Raw genomic sequence first — 23,376 nt, 5'->3', positions numbered from 1 at the left:
TTCCTGAGTCTGCAAAGATCTGTGTCCTACATCGATGGGCCCAGGTGTATAGTTAGGTTCAGCGGAGGAAAGGGGTGATGGGATGTGTATTCACCATCTAATCCAGAACCAGAACTTTCTGCCCTGTTACTTTTTATGATGTGCCAAATACTGGGTCCAGAATGGTGTCACCTTTGCGTAAAAAGAACCTCTGTACTTCTGCCTGAGCACATGGCATTCTGAAATCACCTTCATGAGGGTACCATGCTCGGAAGCAGCCCCTCTCTCTGTCTCATTCCGGCGGTCCTTGCTTCTCCAGCCCAGTGCTCCAGCAGGGCCAGCCTCCTGGCCGCAAGTTCTGGGCCCCTTTTCCCCTAGGCTTGTGAAGCATCAGTGCTCAACCTCTCAGCCATCCTGCAAGAATGGAAAACGCCCCAGGGGAACAGACCAATACTGTCTCACAGCCCAGGGCTCCGTCCTCTCTGGACCCCAGCCGGATCATTCTCCACAGTCTGCAGATTTCCCAGACACCTTCACAGGTGAGGTTTATATTTCATCCAACTTGCTTGGTCATCCTCAGTGAACAGTATATCCAAATCAATAGATCTGCCATCCCTGGAGATGGCCACCTTTTTTTTCTTTTATTTATAGATAAAGAAACTGGCTCTGGAAGGTTTCCTGAGGTTGGCGCATAGATGAAGGACTAGAGTTTAACTGCGGGCATGTCCTTTAATCACTAAACCATACTGAAAATTAGATTTATTGTGTAAGGGTTTTTGTTCCCCAATTAACTGGCTATATCAAAATGAAAAAGTACTACATGAACACATTCTTATTTTAAAACTGAGCCCCTGAAGGCAATGCTGCTTCCCCCTCAGTCCCTCTGCCGGGCAGGGCCAGGCCCTTCACAAGGCCTGTTTGTGGCTTCTTTAGGGCTTAGTAGGCTGACTTGTTCGCTTTGGGAAGAAATCTTCAAAGATACAATGGAAGTCGCTGGAAACATATGGTAAAACATTTAAAATGATTAACAGACATTCTTCTTAAATGTACAGTAGTTCCACTGCATGAGACAAATCGCCAGATCCCCAGTGGATGCCTGAAATTGCCAACAGTACCAAACCCTAGATATACTCTGTTTTTTCCTATACGTAACATACCTGTTAAAACTTAATTTATAATTAGGTGCAGCAAGAGATAAAAAACAACAGATAATAAAATAGAACAATTAATACAATATACTGGTCCTAGCCAGTTTGGCTCAGTGGATAGAGCATCAGCCCATGGGCTAAAGGGTCCTGAGTTTGATTCTAGTCAAGGAAATGTGCCTCAATTGCAGGCTTGATCCCTGGCCCTGGTCAGGGCATGTGTGGGAGGCAATCAGTTGATGTGTGTCTCTCACATCAGTTTCTCTCTGTCTCTCCCTCTCCCTTCTACTCGCTCTAAAAGAAAAAAAAATCAGTGGAAAAATATCCTCAGGTAAGGATTAACAAAAACAATCCTATCGCCGAAACCGGTTTGGCTCAGTGGATAGAGCGTCGGCCTGCGGACTGAAGGGTCCCGGGTTCAATTCCGGTCAAGGGCATGTACCTTGGTTGCGGGCACATCCCCAGTGGGAGGTGTGCAGGAGGCAGCTGATCGATGTTTCTCTCTCATCGATGTTTCTAGCTCTCTGTCCCTCTCCCTTCCTCTCTGTAAAATATCAATAAAATATATTTAAAAAAAAACAAAAAAAAACCAATCCTATCTAATAAAAGAGTAATATGCAAATTGACCATCACTACAACACACAAGATGGCTGCCCCCATGTGGACACAAGATGGCTGCCACAAGATGGCCAGCAGGGGAGGGCAGTTGTGGGCAGTTAGGGGTGACCAGGCCAAAAGAGGTGGGCAGTTGGGGGTGACCAGGCCAAAAGAGGTGGGCAGTTGGGGGTGACCAGGCCAGCAGAGGAGGGCAGTTGGGGGTGACCATGCCAGCAAGGGAGGGCAGTTGGGGGGGACCAAGGCCTGCAGGGCAGGGCAGTTGGGGGGGACCAGGCCTGCAGCGGAGGGCAGTTGTGGGCAATCAGGCCAGCAGGGAGAGCAGTTAGGGGTGACCGGGCCAGCAGGGGAGAGCAGTTGGGGGGGAGCAGGCCAGCAGGGAGTGCAGTTTGGGGGGGACCAGGCCTGCAGGGAAGGGCAGTTGGGGGGGGCCAGGACTGCAGGGGAGGTCAGTTAGGGGTGACCAGGCCAGCAGGGGAGGGCAGTTAGGGGCAATTGGGCCGGCCGGAGAGCAGTTAGGCATCGATTAGGCTGGCAGGGGAGTGGTTAGGGGGTGATCAGGCTGGCAGGTAGAAGCTGTTAGGGGCAATCAGGAAGGCAGGCAGGCGAGCAGTTGGGAGCCAGCAGTCCTGGATTGTGAGAGGGTGCAGGCTGGGCTGAAGGACAAACCCACTGGGATCGGGCCTAAACGGGTGGTTGGACATCCCTCAAGAGGTCCCAGATTGGAGAGGGTGCAGGCTGGGCTGAAGGACAAACCCCGTGCACAAATTTTGTGCACCGGGCCTCTAGTCTACGCTAATAAAAGAGAAACATGCAAATTGACCGTACCTCCTCTATGCCCACAAGCCACACCCACCAGCCAATCAGGAGCGAGTACACAAATTAACCCAACAAAGATGGAGGCGGCCACAGAGTGAGCAGGAGGCTTGGGTTTCCCCGGCAATGGAGGAAGCCAAGTTTCCCGCCCTGGCCTCCGCTCAAGGCTACAAAGTTTCAATTATGGAAGATAAATAAATCCCAACAAAAATGGCAGCAGCCACGGAGCTGGAGAGAGCAGGAGGCTTGGGGTTTCCCTGGTGATGGAGGAAGCCAAGCTTCCTGGCTGTCCCTGGCCTCCGCTCAAGGCTACAAAGTTTCAATTATAGAAGATAAATAAGTCCCAGATACCAGGGCCTCCGCTTGGGTCGCCGGGGGGCGTGGCCGGCCTGCAAACCACCACAGGCCCCTCACCCAGGCCGTCCCACGCCCCAAGGGAACCCCCACCCTGATCCGGGACACCCTTCAGGGCAAACCAGCCGGACCCCACCTGTGCACCAGGCCTCTATCCTATCTAATAAAAGAGTAATATGCAGATTGACCATCACTCCAACACACAAGATGGCTGCCCCCATGTGGTCAAAGATGGCTGCCCCCATGTGGACACAAGATGGCTGCCACAAGATGGCCAGCAGGGGAGGGCAGTTGGGAGGGACCAGGCCTACAAGGGAGGGCAGTTGGGGGCAATCAAGCCTGCAGGGGAGGGCAGTTAGGGGCAAACAGGCTGGCAGGGGAGCAGTTAGGCATCAATCAGGCTGGCAGGGGAGTGGTTAGGGGGTGATCAGGCTGGCAGGTAGAAGCTGTTAGGGGCAATCAGGAAGGCAGGCAGGTGAGCAGTTGGGAGCCAGCAATCCTGGATTGTGAGAGGGATGTCCGACTGCCTGTTTAGGCCCAATCCTACTGGGATCGGGCCTAAACGGGCAGTCGGACATCCCTCAAGGGGTCCCACATTGGAGAGGGTGCAGGCTGGGCTGAGGGACACCCCCCCCCATGCACGAATTTTGTGCACCAGGCCTCTAGTATACTGTAATAAAAGTTAGAAAAGTTATATGAATGTGCTCCCAGCAAACTACCACTAATTTCTTTTTCCTTCTTCAGCTTCACAGATAGAAAATTTGTTCTTACTACAGACTTTAGCAACCTAACCATATGATCTTTATTCTTTCCTTATTAAGTCAAGAACTTTCACCTTTTCACTTAAAGAAAGCAATTTACAGCTTCTATTCAGTATATCTGAATCATCAGGATCACTGCTCTTGTACTCTGAGGCCATTATTAAGAAAGAAATCAAAAGATACCTTGAAACAAATGAAAATGAACACACAACAACCCAAAATCTATAGGACACAGCAAAAGCAGTCCTGAGAGGGACCTTCAGAAGATTATAGGCCTACCTCAAGAAATAAGAAAAATCTCAAGTAAACAACCTAACTTTATACTTTAATAAACTATAAAAAGAAGAAATAAAGCCCAAATTGACTTTAATAAAGATAATAGCAGAAATAAACAAAATAGAGCCTTAAAAAATAGTACAAAGAACAATGAAACCAAAAGCTGCTCTCTGAAAAGATAAACAAAATCGACAAATTTTTAACAAGACTCATCAAGGAAAAGAGAGAGAGGACCCAAATAAATAAAATCAGAAATGAAAGAGAAGTAACAACTAACAAGAAAATTAAGATTGTAAGAAAATATTATAAATGGCTATAAGCCAATAAACTGAAAAATCTGGATGAAATGAATAAATTCCTAGAAACATGCAATCTTCCAAAACTGAATCAAGAAGAAACAGAAGCCCAGCCGTGGTGACTAGTGGCTGAGCATCAACCTATGAACCAGGAGGTCATGGTTTGATTCCTGGGCAGGGCACATGCCCGGGTTGTGGGCTCCATCCCCAGTGTGGGGCATGCAGGAGGCAGACAATCAATGATTCTCTCTCATCATCAGTGTTTCCATCCCTCTCTCCCTCTCCCTTCCTCTTTGAAATCAATAAAACTATATTTTTTTTAAAAAAGAAGAAATAGAAAATCTGAACAGACTGACTACAAATAATGAAATCAAAGCAGTAATCAAAAAACTTCCAACAAACAAAGTCCTTCACTGGATGGCTTTATAAGTGAATTTTACCAAACATTCAAAGAAGAACTAACACCTATCCTTCTCAAACTATTCAAAAAAATTCAAGAGGAAGGAAGACTCCCAACCTTATTTCACCAGGCCAGCATTACCCTAATTCCATTGCAGATGAAGACACTACAATGAATGAAAATTATAGACCAATCTCCCTGATGAGCATAGATGCTAAAATTCTCAACAAAATATTAGCAAATTGGATCCAGCAATAAATTAAAAATACCATACACTAGGACCAAGTGGGATTTATTTGGGGGATGCAAAGTGGGTACTTGCATCCATATTTGTAAATAAATAAATGTGATACATCACATAAACAAACTGAAGGATAAAAATCACATGATTTTATCAATAGACGCAGAAAAAGCATTTGATAAAATCCAGTATCCATTTATAAAAAACAAACAAACAAACAAAAAAAAACTCCCAGCAAAGTGGGAATAGATGGATCATACCTCAGCATGATAAAGGCCATATATACAAACCGACAGCCAGAATCAGATTTAATGGGCAAAAACTAAAAGCTTTTCCCTTAAGATCATGAACAAGACAGAGATGTCCTCTTATTCAACATAGTACTGGAAGTCCTGGCCACAGTGATCAGACAAGAAAAAGAAATAAAAGGCATCCAAATTGGAAAGGAGGAAAAGGAACTGTCACTATCTGTAAATGACACACAAGAAACTATATAGAGAGCCCTAAAGGTTCTACCAAAAACTATGAGAACTGATACATGAATTCAGTAAAGTAGCAGGAAACAAAATGTATACTCAGAAATCAGTTGCCTTTTTATACACCAACTAGGGGCCCGGTGCACAAATTCATGCGCCTTGAAAGGAACTGTGGGCCAAGAGGCTTCAGTGGGCACAAGGGCGGGTCTCAGCCCATCCTCCACGCCCCGCCAGCCCCTCCCACCAAGTCCCCCAGTCCCCTGACTGCCGGCAGCCCCGCTCCTGCTGCTGCCGCTCCCACGAGCTGATGGCGCCAGCCCTACTCGCACCTACTGGCCATTGGGGACAATGCCAGCAGTGGGTGTGAGCGGGGCCGGCGCTGTCAGTGGGTGCAAGTGGTGGCTGCTGCCTCGATTGCCCCTCAGGAGCAGGGGGAGGTGGAGAAGCCCTGCGGGGCGATTTGGGCTGGCAGCCGCTGCTCGAACCCAGTGATAGCATCGAGCGATCGAGACCAGCGCTGGGCGCCAGCAGTAGGTGCGAGCACCAGGAGCAAAGAATTTTCAGTAACCACCAGAGGCTCGCCCCAATGACAGCGACCGGTGCCCCGTCTTGGTCTGGCGCCCCCGCTCACCTGCTCCACCATCCCGCTGCGGCCGACGCCCACCATGTTCCACGTGCACCCCCCTGGTGGTCAGCGCATGTCATAGTGACTGGTTGTTCAGTTGTTCCGCTGTTCAGTTTATTTGCATATTAGGGTTTTATATATATATATAGGTAATGAACTATCAGAAAGGGAAACTAAGAAAACACAGTGTTTACAATTGCATTAAAAAAAAAAAAGGAAATAAATTTAACCAAGGAGGTAAAAGCCCTATACTCAGAAAACTATTAAGGCACTAAAGGAATTAAGGAAAATACAAATAAATGTAAGCACATATAGTATTTACAGATAGAAAGAATTAGCATCATTAAAATGTCCATACTACCCAAAACAATCTACAAATTCAGCACAATTCCTGTCATGACACTAAGTGCAAATGGTGAAGGCCTGGGCAGGTCAATAGGGAAAAAAGAGGAGACATCTGTAATACTTTCAACAATAAAGATAAATTTTTAAAACAGAAGATAGCAAGTGTGTATGGAACCACAAAAGAGCCCAAATAACAACAGAAATCTTGAGAAAAGAAGAACAAAGTTGGAGGAATCATGCTACCTGATATCTAACCACACTACAAGGCCAAAAGAGCCTGGTACTGGCATAAAAAACAAGCATACAGATCAATGGGACAGAATAGAGAGCCCAGAAATAAACCCACAGCTTATGGTCAATTAATACCTGACAAAGGAGGCAAGAGCATACAATGGGGTAAAGACAGTCTCTTCAATAAATGGTGTTGGGAAAACCGGACAGATACATGCAAAAAAATTAAACTAAACCACCTTTTTACACCACACACAAGAATAAACTCAAAATGAATTAAAGACTTAAATGTAAGATTCGAAATCATAAAAATCCTAGAAGAAAACATACACAGTAAAATCTTGGACATTTCTCATAGCAATATATTTTCTGATATATCGCTTTTGGTAAGGGAAACAAAAGAAAAAATGTAGACATGGTACTGCATAAAACTTTTAAAAAGTTTTTGCAGCCCAGCCAGTGTGGCTTAGTGGGTGCGCATCGACCCATGAACCAGGAGGTCAAGGTTCAATTCCAGGTCAGGGCACATGCCCGAGCTGCAGGCTCGATTCCCAGTAGGGGGGGAAGCATGAGGGAGCCGATGGATGATTCTCTCTCTTCACTGATGTTTGTATCTTTCTCTCCCTCTCCCTGAAATCAATAAAAACATATTTTTTTTTAAAAGTAGAGTGACATTTAAAAAAATAAAGTTTTTGCACAGTGAAGGAAACCAGCAACAAAACGAAGACAACCACTGAATGAGATAACACATTTGTCAATAATAAATCTGATGAAAGGTTAATATCCAAAATTTATAAAGTACTTATACAACTCAACACCAAAAAACAAACAAACAATCCAACTAAAAGTCAGCACAGGACATGCGTAGACACTTCTCCAAAGAGGACATACATACAGATAGCAAGAGACATATGAAAAGATGCTCAACATCACTAATCATCAGAGAGATGAAAATTAAAATGACAATGAGGCATCACCTCACACCTGTCAGAATGGCTACATCAACAAATGAACAAATGACAAGTGCTGGCGAGGATGTGGAGAAAAGGGAACCCTCGTGCACTGCTGATGAGAATGCAGACTGGTGCAGCCACTGTGGAAAACAGTACGGAGTTTCCTCAAAAAATTTAAAATGGAACTGCTTTATGACCCAGTGATTCAATATTGGGAATATATCCAAAGAAACCAGAAACACTGATGAGAGAATGTACGCATCCCTATGTTCATCAGTGTTATTTACAATAGCCCAGACCTGGGAGCAGCCCACGTGCCATCAGTGGTAAGTGTATAAAGAAGTGTAGTACAGCTACACCATGGAACACTACTCGGCCTTTAAAAAGAAGGAACCCTTACCACCTTTGGCAACGGCATGGAGGGACCTGGGAGTATCATGCTAAGTGAAATAAGTCAGTCAGAGGAACACAAGCACCACATGATCTCACTTGTGTGGGAACCTAATGAACAAAATAAACAAACAAAATAGGAACAGACTCATAGAGAACAGACAGACCGCTGTCAGTGGGGAGGGGAGCTGGCGGGCTGGGTGAATAAAGGCGAAGGGATTAGACAAACAAAACGATACCTCACAGACCAGACACAGATAACAGTGAAGTGATTCCCAGAGGGCAGGGCCATGGGGGGAGGTGAAAGAAGGTAAAGGGGCATGAATATGAATGCTGACGGAAGGAGACTTGACTTTGGGTCAAGATACTGTATTATAGAATTGTATGTTTGAAACCTATAATTTTATTAACCAATGTTATTCCAATAAATTCAATAAAAATTTAAAAATAGCCCGGTTGGCATGGCTCAGTGGTTGAGCATCAACCTATGAACCAGGAGGTCATAGTTCGATCCCCAGTAGAGGGCGAGCAGGAGGCAGTCAATCAATGTTTCTCTCTCATCATTGATGTTTCTCTCTCTCTCTCCCTCTCCCTTCCTCTCTCTGAAATAAACAAAAACATATTTTTTTAAAAATTAGAAAAAGTAAATAAGAACTTATGGATTGTTATTTCTGGGATTTTTCCATGTAATGTTTTTGGGCCACAGATGACTGCAGGCAACTAAAAACAGAGAGTGGGCCAAAACCGGTTTGGCTCAGTGGATAGAGCGTCAGCCTGCGGACTGAAAGGTCCCAGGTTCGATTCCGGTCAAGGGCATGTAACTTGGTTGCGGGCACATCCCCAGTGGGAGGTGTGCAAGAGGCAACTGATCGATGTTTCTCTCTCATCGATGTTTCTGACTATCTATCCCTCTTCCTTCCTCTCTGTAAAAAATCAATAAAAATATATTAAAAAAAAAAAAAAAAAAAAAATAAAAACAGAGAGTGGGAATGTGGATGAGAAGGACGACTGTCAAGTTGCAGATTCAGCACTTTTCCTGCCAGCTTACAGGGAATTAAACCTTTAATCTGTTTCAGTGATTCTTCTCCCAAGGAACCACAGAAATCAGGACTTAACTGACAGCCCCACCGGCAAGCTTGCTGGTATCTGTCCACCAGATAAAGATCAATATCCGAGTGTCATTTTCCTTGGTGACAATTTAAAATCAGAGTCTCAGCACTACAAGGGACTTTCCTACCCCAAAACCAGCAGGCAAGCAGGGCATCCCTGCCGATGGCCGCTAAGGGACGGGGCAGGGAGTTGGGAGTTGCAAGATGACACTGGTAAGAGAGAACGAGGCAGAGCGCTTCCAGCACACATCTGTGCAGCCCTGGGCGACACCTCACAGCCAAGGTAACCAGCAGCCCAAGCCTGGGTCCTGCCATTCGGTAGAAATTCTGGAGAGGAACACAGCCCTGCAGGCGGCTCTGGGCTTTGGGATGACAGTGCGGCCAGTTCCTGGCCTTTAGCGGGGCACACAGCACTGGCGCTGAGCCGCGAGCACGAGTGGAGCCAGTGCAGAGCAGTGCCGGGAGAGGAGCGCTGGCCCCAGCAGGTGGCCTGGCGGCTGGTCCTACCTGGGCTGGCTTCTGGTTGCATGGAGCTCAGAGGAAGTGGGGGCGAAGATTCGGGGGCCTCTGCAGCTGGGTGTTCGGCCACTGGACAGATGATGAACCACCTCTTCCCAGTGTGCAGGACTAAAGGGCGGGACAAAAGCAGCTGGTGAGAGCAAGTATGTTTCTCCCGCGGGACCCTCGCCGCTGGGCCACACTTGCCATGAGACGCTCTGGGGAACTGTCTCACACCACTGAGGGGCATGCAGCCACTTGCGGCTCCTCGGTGGCAGCCCAGGGCTCCAACAAGCACTCCCAACACCGGCTTAGTTCCCAGGACGCCCAAGGGACCATCACTGAAGGGGCAATGCCAGCCGGAGGCCAGCAGGCAGTGGGGAATCTATGCCACCCTGTCAACAACTGGGCCAGACAGGGAGGACATTGGGGCAAGGTCACTACACAGTCCAACAACCCCCCAGTGTGATGGCTGAGCTCCCTCAAACATGCTCAGTGGGGCTCTAATCACATGCCGCTGGGAGAAAGAAGGGACAATGTGTCTGGGGGGTCCCAGGAGGCACATACCGTTCTGCTGATATACCGGAGCGTTGGCTCGGGACTGGCGATTCTCCTGAGGTAGGTGAAGGCGGCAATCAGTAAACCACGGACTGAGCACGCGCAGCCCGGGCCTCGCAGCCCTGCAGCCTCGCAAGCCCTGCGGTCTCGGAGCCGGGCACCTCCACCTGTGCTAACGGCGCGCTCCGGGCGGGCACCTCACCCCACGCTGCACCCTGCAGGTTCTCCCGGCAGGAAGGCGGGTGGCTGCTGCCTTCAGGGCCTGGAGTGGGGGATGCAGGCCCCGCCCTCCCAGGACAGCCGCCCAGCTCACCTCCCCGGCACCGAGGCTACAGGTGCTGAGGGGCGGTGGGCTTGCCCCCGGGTCGGAGCCACGGTCCACGTCCGTGTCCTCACTGAGCATGTCCTCCGCCTTGTCCATGACATCCTTCATCTGCTCGATGAACGTTTCCCGCTCGGCCTGTAGGATGAAGTCGTGCTCCACCTGCAACGGCAAACGCAGCCCTGCCCGTGGGGACTCACAGGGGCACACGCAGCCCTGCCCGTGGGGACGCAGAACAGGCCTGCAGATCTCCACCAAGTGATCCGCTTGGCTTCTGCTCTGCACTAAACCCCCGTGGGCAGAAGCAGCGGCTGCCTGGTCTCAGCTCAGGGCTGCACAGTTCAGCAAGAGAAGCCGAGGCTTGAGCAGCAGCCCGCGAGGACCCAGACCCGGCAGCCACTGCTGAAGCTGCAGGACAGGGAAGGCTGGCAACAAGGGGGCTGGCAGCCAAGTGCCCAAAGGACCTGGTGGAGGCAGCCTGGCCAACCCAGGGGCATTGCTGCCAACCCAATTGCCTGGCAGACACCCGCGTACCATGTAGGTGGCGATCTCATCGGGTGCGTCCCCATCCAGGTCGAACTTGAACGTTACCATCTTGTGGTTGTGCGTCTCCAGCTGGCACTCCACCATCTTGTCGCCTGTGTTGCACACCTGCAGGTCCAGGACAGTGAGACCAGGTGTTGCACACCTGCAGGCTCAGGGCAGTGAGACCACGTGTTGCACACCTGCAGACCCAGGGCTGTGAGACCAGGTGTTGCACACCTGCAGACCCAGGGCTGTGAGACCAGGTGTTGCAAACCTGCAGACCCAGGGCTGTGAGACCAGGTGTTGTACACCTGCAGACCCAGGGCTGTGAGACCAGGTGTTGCACACCTGCAGACCCAGGGCTGTGAGACCAGGTGTTGCACACCTGCAGACCCAGGGAGGTGAGACCAGGTGTTGCACACCTGCAGGCTCAGGGCAGTGAGACCAGGTGTTGCACACCTGCAGACCCAGGGCTGTGAGACCAGGTGTTGCACACCTGCAGACCCAGGGCTGTGAGACCAGGTGTTGCACACCTGCAGGCTCAGGGCAGTGAGACCACGTGTTGCACACCTGCAGACCCAGGGCTGTGAGACCAGGTGTTGCACACCTGCAGACCCAGGGCTGTGAGACCAGGTGTTGCAAACCTGCAGACCCAGGGCTGTGAGACCAGGTGTTGTACACCTGCAGACCCAGGGCTGTGAGACCAGGTGTTGCACACCTGCAGACCCAGGGCTGTGAGACCAGGTGTTGCACACCTGCAGACCCAGGGCTGTGAGACCAGGTGTTGCACACCTGCAGGCTCAGGGCAGTGAGACCAGGTGTTGCACACCTGCAGACCCAGGGCTGTGAGACCAGGTGTTGCACACCTGCAGACCCAGGGCTGTGAGACCAGGTGTTGCACACCTGCAGGCTCAGGGCAGTGAGACCAGGTGTTGCACACCTGCAGACCCAAGGAGGTGAGACCAGGTGTTGCACACCTGCAGACCCAGGGCTGTGAGACCAGGTGTTGCACACCTGCAGACCCAGGGCTGTGAGACCAGGTGTTGCACACCTGCAGATCCAGGGCTGTGAGACCAGGTGTTGCACACCTGCAGGCTCAGGGCAGTGAGACCAGGTGTTGCACACCTGCAGACCCAGGGCTGTGAGACCAGGTGTTGCACACCTGCAGACCCAGGGAGGTGAGACCAGGTGTTGCACACCTGCAGACCCAGGGTGGTGAGACCAGGTGTTGCACACCTGCAGACCCAGGGTGGTGAGACCAGGTGTTGCACACCTGCAGACCCAGGGCTGTGAGACCAGGTGTTGCACACCTGCAGACCCAGGGAGGTGAGACCAGGTGTTGCACACCTGCAGACCCAGGGTGGTGAGACCAGGTGTTGCACACCTGCAGACCAGGTGGGAGCTCCCGCCGCCCACCACCCCTGCCTCCTCACATTCAGGATGGTCAGCCGGGGCCGGCTGAGCCTCTCCGGGCGGGATCGCGTGCGTGTGGACCTGCGATGGTGTTTCCGGGCAGGCCTGCCTTCCAGCCTCCCTGCTCCGAAGGTGCCGTCACCGCTGTCACTCAGCTCCCTTCCAGAAGGGGCGTCAGACCCTCCGTAGCTGTTGGAAAACAAGGGTTACTCATCCCCGAAAACAACTGCACACTGGCCTCCCGCGGGAAGCTCAGCTCCTCAGGAAGCAGCCAGGAGCTTCAGCATCTGCGTGCTCAGCTAGACCACCTGAGGGCTGCAGCCAGCCAAGCCCCATGGGGCACCCCTGCACGGGGCCCTCCTGCCGCCCTGGGCAGCACTGAGGTGGCGGGGGACGTGTGGGCTTTCTGACCCAGGACCTTGGTCCTCTCAGCCTCCTGCCCTATCAAGCAAGCCCCTCCTCCTCATGGTAAACAGCAAAATTCAGAAACAATCCTCTCCCGTGCCTCAGTTTCCCTATCTGTGCAAAGGCAACAGAAACATGCCAACCACATGTTTTGCTGCAAGTTTGAGGAGAACTTGCAGAGCAGTGAGGTTGGTGCTGACCTACCGAGAGGGTGGGACACGGTAACTTCCTGTAACCAGTTCCCTCCCAAACTCTACATGCCCATGCCTGGGAGCCACAGGGGATGGGGTGTGGGCCCTGCCCTCCCAGTTTCCTCCCCACCAGCACCTGGAAACCCTCGCACACAGACCAGCGCCAGGACCAGGACACAGCCTGGGTCATCGGACAACCAAACTCCAGCACGTGCTGGCCAAGACCCAGAGGCTCCCGGGGGCCCCAGCAGATCAGGGAGGCCCCACTGATGTCAAAAGAAGCCCTGCCACGTGAGGGGCTGGGCAGGCGGGTCCCCATGACATGGCCGCGGGCCAGCCAGCCATACCTCTCACAGCTCTGCAGGCCAGGCTGCGTGTCCTGGGAGGCCTGCTCCTGAAATAAACATGAGGAGGAAGGGTCACGTCCCTCCCGCAGCCCAGCGCAGCAGCCAGCCCAGCCCAGCTGCCGCCCGATCCCTCCTGATGTTAGCAAGCAGACAACATAGGGCAGCGGGCATGAGGGTTTCATCTTGTTGGAGCCAAGCTAATCTCTAAAAGCCGGGACCCTTCCCTTCCCAAGCACACTCACCCACTCTGGTCATCCCTACAAGGAAGCATACCGCCCAAGGGGCTTGTAAAAAAACCACACCTTCCACCTGGAATGCATTTGAGGAAACTGACATCTGGGGACAGCAGAGGATGGTGAGCAGGCGCCATGTGTCCCAACGTGCACATCCCACCTCCCCACGTCTAGAGCTGAGACCGGCGCAGGGCCAGGCATCAAGGTGCCATGCGGGAGGCCCAGACCACACACCTCGGGAGCCAACTCCACAGTCAGCTGGACGGCTGAGCTGAGGCTGGAGAGACCAGGCCCACTGGTCAGGGGCAGGTTGGCGGGGGGCAGCGCAGTGGACTGGACAGGCAAGCTCGAAGTCGCAGCCATTGGCGCGGGGGCCTGCGAGCTGGGGAGCTGCGGCAGGCACTCAGGGGCAGTGGGGAGCAGCCCTTCCGGCACAGGCGGGGAGAGGACGGCAGCAGGAGTGGGCCCTGTGGGGGCCTGGGCGGTGACATCCACAGCATATGGAGGCGGGTGGCCAAGCAGGATCTGTGAGCACAGAAGGCACACAAGTTGGAGTGCCACTGCCATCCGGGGGCCCGGCAGCCAGGGCACAGCAGGCGCCTGCCTGTCCGGGCGGGTGAGCAGGTCTGGGAGTCTCAAGGTGCCCTCTCTAAGGCACTCACTCCTGCCCAGGCGAGCCCTGGCCTCTGAGAACACTTGTACACAGACTTAGAAGAAACAAACGAAGGCACTCTGAGTCCCCACTTGTGTAAACTCTAACCTAAAACCACACTTCCCTTTTGCACATCTAGTGAGTCTGGCTGAGCGCCAACATCAGGGCTTGGACCGAACGCTGCCCTGCCTCCTGAGGGAGAAGCCCTGGACCTTAGCCTTCCTTGGGGTGACCTGGGAGCTGGGCCTGACTCCCAACTAAAGTTCCTTCTTTAAAAGCTCTCAGTGGAAAAACGACATGGTCGGAAATGAAAGGACCCCCACTGGGCCTGCTAGCATGAGACTGCTCAGCCACGGGGAGGTGTGGGGCAGCTGGCCAGCCCCTCGATAAAACTGAGCAAGCGCAGTGCTACCGTGTGCCAGCCAGGCCCTGCCACCGCAGGCCCCGAGCCTCCCCACAGGCTCTGGCTTTCCCCACACGGCCTTGACCCGTGAGTGGACGCTACTCTGAGCCACGAGCTGCCCAGGGCCTGCGCAGCCAGGGCGCCGGCTGCTGGCGTGTTTAAACAAACGCCATCCTGTGTTCAACAGAAGCCACCTTCCTTCTCCAAGTGCCAGCCCCTCTGGGACTCAGCAAGAAGCACGCCCAGGAGTCTGCGCGACTCAGGACGGGCTCTCAGCCGGACTGGAGCAGTGCCGTGAGCCGGCACCTGGCACCCACGCTGCGCGGTGGATCTTGCTGGCAGAATCAAAAGGAGGCATCCGCCCACCTTAGCGGGGAGGAGCCCAAGTTTTAAAAGGAAAGCACGGTGTCCATGGCACAGGCTGTTGAGGTTTAGGGCCAGGTGGGAAGGCACCCAGGTGGGAGGGCACCAAGTGAGAGAGTGCCCAGGCAAGAGGCCCCACCCCACTCCTCTCCTCAGAGGGTGGATCAAACCCTGACTCTAAAACACAGGGCTGGGCAGGTAGCAGAGCCACTCAGAGGCTCACCCAGCCAGCCGGTGCGTCTGCGTGCCTTCACTGTCCGTGTGCACCGGCCAAGATCCACTCCTGACCCTGGGACATCATCCTTGTCTGCCATGCCCACCCTGGAGCCAGCAGCCACATGCTCCCAGCCACTGCCTGGACCCCAACTGTCAGATCCCCCGAACCCTGGTGCCCCATTTCCCTGCTGACATGGGGGTTATTAACCTACCTTGTTTTGACAGGTGACTAGATGGACAGTGTAAGCCTCCCCAGCGCCCTCAGTGGGGGCTGCCAGGCCCCACTAGGTGAGGGCAGGTGCCGGGCACAGCAAGGCTGGGACCCCACAAGCAGCTACTGCCCCTACCGTGGAACATTTGGCTCTGACAGGTGCTGGGAGTGGGAGGAGGCAGCAGACCCAGGATGAGAGCCAAGCCTGTGGGCAGAGCTGCCTGCTGGCCTACCCCCGCCGGGGTCCCACCCTCCAGCCACGGGCCAAGAAGGAGCAGAGCCTCAGGCCTTTTGCACCTTGGGCACCACAGGGTCTCCCAGTGCGGGACAGCAGGCCCTCCTGGCAAGCGGTTACCTGGCTCCCCACCTGGGGGACAGCAGCCGGCTCAGGAAGGTGGGTGACGCTCGGCAGGTGGGGCTGCGGCAGCACAGGGGGTGCTGGCTGCAGAGGGGCAGCCTGCACAGTCTGTGCCATGTGGAGAGGAGAAGGTGGGACGTCACTGGGCACCATCTGCGGGAAGGCCGCCTGGTACACGGGCTGGGCCGGGAGCTGGGCCACGGCTGGGTGGATGGACAGGGTGGCCACGCCCTGTGAGGCCACAGCCAGCAGAGGGATGGCAGTGGCGGTGGCCGCCACATTTGGCACAATGGTCTGGCACGGCATGGCCAGGGGTGCCCCAGCGGTGTGGGGAAGTTTGACTGTCTGCAGAGGCAGGGCTGGTGATGAGGGCAGGGGGCCGGCAGCACTGAGCGGGAGGCTTGGCAAGATGACAGCAGGAGAGAAATACTGAGAGGGAGGCGGCACCGCGGGCCCACTGGCAGCCGGCAGGTCGGGGAGCACCGAGGGGAGGCTGTCGACTGTGGCCAGCGGAGCCACTGGCGGGATGACAGGAGGTGGGGGCATCTGAAAGAGATGGAGCATGTGTGCCCCGGGGCGTGGCCCACAGGAGGCTCGGCCCCCAGGACAGCGCCGGCGCAACCAGGTTCTGCCCGAGACACTTCTGTGCAGCTGCCGCCAAGGGAACCCAAAAGGAAACCCAATTCAAGTGGAACCAGGTGCATGGCACTGTCCACCAGGGAAGGAAAGACAGAGGGTGGGGTGGCCTGGGGAGCCCCCTTTGGCCCCACCGTGGAGGGGCCGCGGGTGGTTCTGAGGATGGCCGGGCGTATCTCAGAGTGCCCCGTCGGCTGTGCCACCAGGACTGGGAAGGATGGGTGTCCTCACCGTGGGAGCACCCAAACCTTCTGGTCCGAGGCACCCAGCACCTGGCCCTGGGTTCGCACTTCACACTCAGCACTTCTCGGCCAGCTCTCTCAGGAGCAGGGCTGCCGTCCGGCGTGCATGAAGGCTGCCGAGCACGCAGCGCCTGACTGTATGTCAGCAGTGCCGACCTCTCCCTTAGATTGTCAGATAAGGAAATAGCAGCCAACACAACCACAGACGTCTGCTGTGAATGAATCAAAACTCAACCTGTTTTGTCAGGTTGGCAAAAAATACATTTTCCGAGTGCTGCCGAGTTTTAGGAACCAGTCTGTGTGCCATGAGGTGAAAGGGCTGGCAGCCGCTGCCCTAAAGAGAAAGCCGTTCTGGTGGCAGCACACAGCGTCACACGCACATGAGCGTCACATGCACACAAGGGTCACACACACACGCACATGAGCATCACACGCACATGAGCATCACACGCACACGAGCGTCACACGCACATGGGCGTCACATACACGTGGGCCCAGGCAGCTCGAAGGCAGCGACGAGGTGCAGGCCGACCTCTGTGCATTTGAAAAGCAACTCAACACCCCGGCCACCAACAAGCGAGGGGTGGTTAACTAGACGGGGAAGGGAAACCAACGACCACCTGAGGAGGACGAGGGCTGATGAGTGACAGCTGGCAGGTAAGAGCCTGTGTTGTGGGGGAGCCTCGGGGACACTCATGCCTTCCCCAGGAAGTGGCACGTCCCATCACAGCTCGGTGCCCCCATGAGGCAAAGCAACCCCATGACCATCACTGGCAAGAGCCTGGGCGATGGCACCTCGCACCAAGCATGTGCTGCCAAGGACCACAGTCATGTGCCACTCCACCCCCACCCACGGTCAGCAGGAGGGCGGGGCCGGAGAGGTGCAGTACCTGTGGGGGGGCTTGAGTGAGTGGCTGCAGAGGCACCGGTGGCATCTGGATGGGCGTCGGCTGCGCCAGGGCCACCTGGGAGGTCGAAGCCAGGTACGGAGGCAGGTGAGTGGGCACCGGCTGGAGAGGGCGCATGGGCTGCGGGGCCAGGACCTGTGGCAGGGGCGCTGGCTGGGCCAGCGGAGGCTGGAGGGAGGGGGGCGTCTCTTACACAGCGTCCCACTGAGATGCCACAGGTGCTCGGACATGACAGAGATAATCAGTGAGTGTGCACACACACATGCACACACATGCATACCCCCACACATACTTACACACCCAGCAGGGAGCCCAGGACATGCAGATCTGGGCGAACTGCTGTGTGTGAATGAGGCCCCTCCCAGTGCTATGGAACTTGAATTCCACAAACACAAGAGAAACCTCGCCCCTCCCCCACTCCCATGACACCCTGGGCCCAGGACAGCCAAGGCTGGTTGTCAGAGGAGAATGAGGCACCCACCGTAGCCATAGGAGGGGCTGCCCACACTCACCTGGTGGCCCGAGGGCATGGGCTGGCCTGGGCCGGTCAGCACAGGGGAAAAGCTCACGGCTGGCTCCGGGAAATGCTGCGGTGGGAGCGAAGCGCGGGTGGAGGGTGGGATGGAGCCCGCCGGCAGGCCAGGCTGCAGAGAGCGTGGGGCACACTCAGTGGCTTCCCTGAAGACCCCACCCCACCACGAGCTTGACAGATGCAGGGGCCCACACTCACTCCCCATGCCCATCACCTGCTAGGGATGGTTTGCCTAGGAACATGACTCCACAGAAGTAAGGTGTGGCAGCCTCTAAGGCAAAAATGGTCACAACTCCTAACCAAGGAATGTTCTAGAACATTAGCGCCACAGAATATGATGCAATCATGAGAAAAGACCATTATAAGGACTTTGGAGAATTGAGAGAAACGCTTGTTATGACAACAGTGGGGAAAGATAAAATGCATTTGCTTCCTGGCTGTGTAACACGCACATGTGTACACATGCACACAACACGGAAATGTGAAGGCAGACAACTGGCCTGCAACCCGGGCCTCTGCAGAGTGGAGTCTCCAGCAGAGAGGGGATGGGGAGCCAGAGCATGAGCACGGCTGTGGGGGGCCAGTCAAAACTGCTGCTAATGTGTTCATTTGTAGGTACAACAATGGGAGTGGGTTGTTTACAGAAGTTTTGATCCGGCAGGTACAGGTTGAAATGTTTATGGGCAAAATATCTTTCTGTTTGGGATTTACTTCAAAATAGTGGGGAAGTGAGAAGCAGGAGGGCAGCCTGCTCTCAGCGACGGGGACAGTTCTCACTGGGGCTTCTGGGTGAGTCACAGGACCTGCAGCCTGTTCTTGGCTGTGTCTGCCTTCCACAGTGAAGGCTGTAACAGCAGCACGGGTGGACAAGCCTGCCGTGCACTCACCGGGGCCCGGGCCCGGCCACGCAGGTTCAGGAGGCCCCAACCCCTCCGCCCTGCTCTCCTTCACCACAACAACCCTCCCCAGGAGACCACGGACACTGGGGACCCCCTCCCACCCTCTGTCCAAGCTGTTTCTGCATAAACAGGCAGGACATGGGAGAATGCACTCTAGTCACATCCAGCTCCGTCCTGGCCGCCGGCCCTGTACCTCCGGTGCTCGGCCTTCCCCGTCTGCAGGCAGGAGCTGGACAGGCAGGGGCTGCCCGGATGGGCGGCCGGGAGCCAGAGGCCTGACCCTGCGCCTGGAGAAGTGGCTCGGCTCCCGCAGGGCAAGCCCAAAGCCAAGACACACACTCCAAGTAACTGTGGCCCCCCGACGGCTGTTTGTGCCGTTGATGACTAATTGTACTTCATTTCATGAAACAAGCAAACCATAAATGCAAGTGGCCAAGGAGCCTGGGCTCTGCCCAGCAAACACTGACTGCTTGTCCAGAGCAGCTTCCAAGCCCAGAGGACAGTGGAGGGAAGCAAGGTGGGGCCACTGGGAGGGTGCGGAGAGGGAGGGAGAGCCCAGGACCGTGCTCCAGGCAGGCCTGGCCCTGACCACTCCTAAGCCCAGGGGCCCTAAGTCTCCTGCTGGACCCCACTGCACCACCTGCCTCAAGGGCAACTTCTCTGCCTGCTTTGCTTTCTTTGGCATTAAAATCAACATCTATGAATATAAAAGTCTGAACAACCGAACGACCAGTTGACAGGTCGCTAAGATGCGCACTGACCAGCAGGGGGCAGATGCTCAATGCAGGAGCTGCTCCTGGTGGTCAGTGCACTCCCACAGCCAACCTCCGCTGCTGGTCAACCTCCTGTGGTCCCTCCCCTGGGCCGGCTGTCCCCAATTGGCCCCGATTGCCAGCCAGGCCGAGGGACCCCACCCATGGACAAATTCATGCACTGGGTCTCTGGTTGAAAAATAAATGCCAAATGTGACCCTTTACCAGCCACTTCCATCCACTGGGGAGGCTTACAAATGATTCCTCACACGCATGAGCCTTTCAATCCCGCTTCCCAAACGGCACTGAAAACGTTTCTCAGGATTCAGGCACCTCCATGCCTCACACGGGGTGTCACGGGCTGTTTTCTGTATGTCTCCCCGGCAGGCCTCCAGCCTGCAGCCTGCACTTCCCACATGGACGGACCTCCTGCGGACTTGCTCCGGCAGGTGGAGCTGAACACGGCCGCACAGTGGAGGGCCCATCCCCGGCTCCAAGACGCATGCAGGGGCTCTTTGGGGCAGGGCCAAGCTGACTCACCGTGGTGGGCTGCGGGTAGGCCCCCAGCGAGGGCAGGCTGTGAGGCAGGACGAGCCCCTCGCTCACGCTCATGCTCATGGGGGCGCTGCACACGCTCTGGGCGGTGAGTGGGGCTGCGTCTACCAGCGAGCCCAGCACCACGCTCTGCTGGCTGCTCTGTGAGTCCGAGTACACGGTGGAGCCCTGGCCGCTGTCGAACGTGCTGTCCGCTGGGGAGAACAAAAGCACAGCTCAGAGTGGGCCCCCCAAACGTTACCCCCATGACACTCCACACAGGCCCCAGGAAGGCCAATGTGGGCTCACACATGAACACTCAGCTCGTCCGTACGTTTTCTTCTGTAAGACAGACTTGTTGTGCTTCCAGGTGGTGTAAGTAATGAATGTGCATCATTTTACATAACCAACAACAGAGCTGTACGGGGCTAATTGCACCCAGAAATGGCCCTGGCAGCCTAACTACACAGCCTGACACTTGGGGGGCTGCCTGAGGCCACCACAAATCCCAGGGGCACCTCACACAGTCCTCACAGGCCAGGCAGCTGGTCCTGCCCTGGCTTAGACGGGGCCTCACACAGTGCCAGCCCGGCCTTGAAGTGAGCCCTCATCCAGCCTTTCAAGGGCGCAGCGTCTCGGGAGGCCGGAATGTCCGCGTCAGAAGACTCTGGTCAGCTGTCACCTGTGTCTTATGATGGGGAGGTTCCAAGACCCTGACCATCTTCACCTACAGTGACAGGTTCTGAAGCAGGAGATCTGGGTCCAAACCCGGCCCCCCAAGTCACAGGCCGGGTCTAACTTGGTTGAAAAACGGGGCTGACAAGGCCCTCACCCCACAGGGGCCATGAGAGGGGACCCAGAGGTTCTGCGGCCTTTCCTGCAGTCAGCCCCACATGGCCCGCGACATGGGCAGTGGGCGGGGCTTCCCACAGCTGGGGGCGGGGCTTGTGAAGGGAGCAGACAGGGCCCACATGGCCCAAGGGCTCATCTGACCAAAGGTACAAAAACTATTGAAAACGGCACTCCCAGTCTATTGCTTCCAGATTCCAAAAGCTATACAAACATTACCATTTGTCATTGATGTACACCAAGCTATTTCTACAGGGGGAGGTCACTGTTCAGATTGGCAATATCATTTAAACAAATAAAGGGGTATCTTTTCAACTTTGTATGAAAATAATTTCTCCCAGGACTGATTAGGACTTGTTTTAACTGAGGAAGACGTAAGAGTGCTGAGGCGGGAATATGCAAAAGCAGCCAGACAAGTGGCTCTGGTTCTTGAGGTGACTGGCAATCATTCCACTTATACAGAGAGAGAGAGAGAGACAGACAGACGAAGAAACTGACAGAAAAGGAGTTCACAAGAGAGACAGAGAGACACAGAGGAAGACAGAGACGGAGAGAGCCGCATGGAGGACGTGAAGAGAACCGACAAGTCTCACATAGAGCAGCTCTAACCTCCCCGCGATGTGAGTGCATGTGCTTCCATTTGTTGCCTAGGATGCGGTCCTTTCTCCGGGGTGTGCTGCCTGGGGTCCCTGTCTGTCCAGCCGTCTGTCCATGGGCACTGTGGCCAGAGGCACGGCTGTGCATGGGCTCCCCGCTCTGACCAAGTGAGGTGCTGAGTGTGCAGGGTGCTGTGGGTGGTGAGGCGTGTGCATGTTGCGTGTGAGTAACTGCATGTGCAGGCTATCTCTGGAGTTAGCTGGCATCAGTGGCCAGGGAGGGCACTCAATGGCTTTATGTGCATCCTCTTCGAATGTGACAAAAGGCAATCTCTTCATTCCCATCCTAGAAACCGGTCAGCTGACGATTACATTTGTAGAGTGTGTGTGCTTTCTCCTTCAAAGATTATGCATGTCAATTGACTGTTTGGGTTTATAAAAAAATGGAGTATGATGCTATAGCAGTTTTATTCTCCAAAACAAACTTGAGGAGGTTGGTAAGGAAGCAAACAGTAAGCAAACTGTCTCAAAGTGACACCAGCCCCTGCTTTTAGCTCAGAGCCTACTCTGAAAACCATCCGTTGTGTTAATGGTAAGTGAAGGGTATGCCTATTAAATACATCAAACAGACTATTCCACCTTCCCACTCACACAACCTAACAGCAGCCCACAGCTCTGCCCTGCAACTCCGAGCTTCTCCAGACAGGAAGGCCGCCCCTGCCTTGGCCACAGTGGCGGCATGGGCACGGAGGGCAAGGCAGGCACGCTCCTGCCTGGATCTGCAGAAGACACTGCTGTGGTCCAAAGGTCTGAGGTGGAGCCAGGCACGAACGGACCCCACCCCCACTGGTAACACACATGGTCTCAAGGTTCAACACTAGAAGGCAGGTCACCCTGGGCACAGACACTCCTAAGGACAAAGGTCACACAGCATGGCCACTCAACCTTCAGCCCCGGCAGCCCTCGGATGCCCTGTCCTGAACAGACGTCCCACCCGGTGTTGAGCCCAGCACCCCATGCTGCCGGCCCGTAGCCTCCAGGGAGTGAGGAGCCACCGGAGCTGCTACAACCGCGGAATGGCCCGGAGGCTCTGGGAGACCTGCATGTCTGTGCCCACCTGTCCTGGGGAGCTGGCAGAGAGCTCTGTGCAGCACCAGGGATGCTGCCACGCCCTCCAGGGAAGAGCCAGGGGTGCCAACCCCACACCCGCAGGAGAGCCGGGGGACGGGAGAGCAGCACTCACAGGCCAGGGAAGTGGCACTGGCCGGCAGTGCGGGGGGCAGGAGGTGCTGGTCCGCCTCAGGCTCCTCGGGCTCCAGCGGCCCTGCCTGTGCGTGGTAGGTCACCTGGACCTGCAGGGGCGCGTGCGGAGCCCTGGCTGTGTCGGGGCTGCCCGGGTCCTGCTGCTCCTGAGGCTGCAGCACTGGCCAGATCCTCTCCCGCCGCCACTGGATCAATGCCACGCGGTCACGGATGGACTTGGCCACAATCTTCACATCGCTCTCGTGGAAGAACCCAGACTCGATCTGCAAAGGGACCCCCTGCTGTTACTGGACCATTTCCCCCTCCCCCTCCCGCACAGCCCACTGCCCAGCCTGTCCTCCACCTGCATTGCCACTGCCCAGTCATGGGGTCTCAGCACAAAGCCCCTCCTCAGGCCCCACTCCCATCCTTCAGGGACGCTCTCCTCATCCCAAGAGGACATAGCCTCTGTGCCGACT

The 23,376-nt window shown here is 54.8% G+C and overlaps 1 protein-coding gene across 20 annotated transcripts in view; it reads right to left on the bottom strand.

Annotated features, from left to right (window-relative positions):
• WNK2 (WNK lysine deficient protein kinase 2) overlaps positions 1-23,376 on the bottom strand; it is a 116,900-nt gene that overhangs the window by 38,672 nt on the left and 54,852 nt on the right. For 18 of the 20 annotated variants that reach the window (XM_080669838.1, XM_080669823.1, XM_080669825.1 and 15 more), the window contains exons 8-19: positions 22,899-23,181; positions 20,217-20,425; positions 18,006-18,137; positions 17,476-17,661; positions 15,705-16,253; positions 13,739-14,029; positions 13,272-13,318; positions 12,349-12,517; positions 10,925-11,041; positions 10,382-10,552; positions 10,078-10,123; positions 9,520-9,639 (exon numbers count right to left, since the gene is read on the bottom strand). In XM_080669838.1, the coding sequence (XP_080525964.1) occupies positions 9,520-9,639; positions 10,078-10,123; positions 10,382-10,552; positions 10,925-11,041; positions 12,349-12,517; positions 13,272-13,318; positions 13,739-14,029; positions 15,705-16,253; positions 17,476-17,661; positions 18,006-18,137; positions 20,217-20,425; positions 22,899-23,181 (2,320 nt within the window). The remainder of the gene's footprint in view (positions 1-9,519; positions 9,640-10,077; positions 10,124-10,381; positions 10,553-10,924; positions 11,042-12,348; positions 12,518-13,271; positions 13,319-13,738; positions 14,030-15,704; positions 16,254-17,475; positions 17,662-18,005; positions 18,138-20,216; positions 20,426-22,898; positions 23,182-23,376) is intronic. The other 2 variants (XM_080669837.1, XM_080669835.1) reach the window with 2 other exon arrangements.

Source organism: Plecotus auritus (genome assembly GCF_963455305.1).
Source record: "Plecotus auritus genome assembly, chromosome: 5".
NCBI classification, from domain to species: Eukaryota; Metazoa; Chordata; class Mammalia; order Chiroptera; family Vespertilionidae; genus Plecotus; species Plecotus auritus.
The sequence above is the reverse complement of the archived record's forward strand: the minus strand, read 5'-3'. Positions and strand labels throughout refer to the sequence as shown.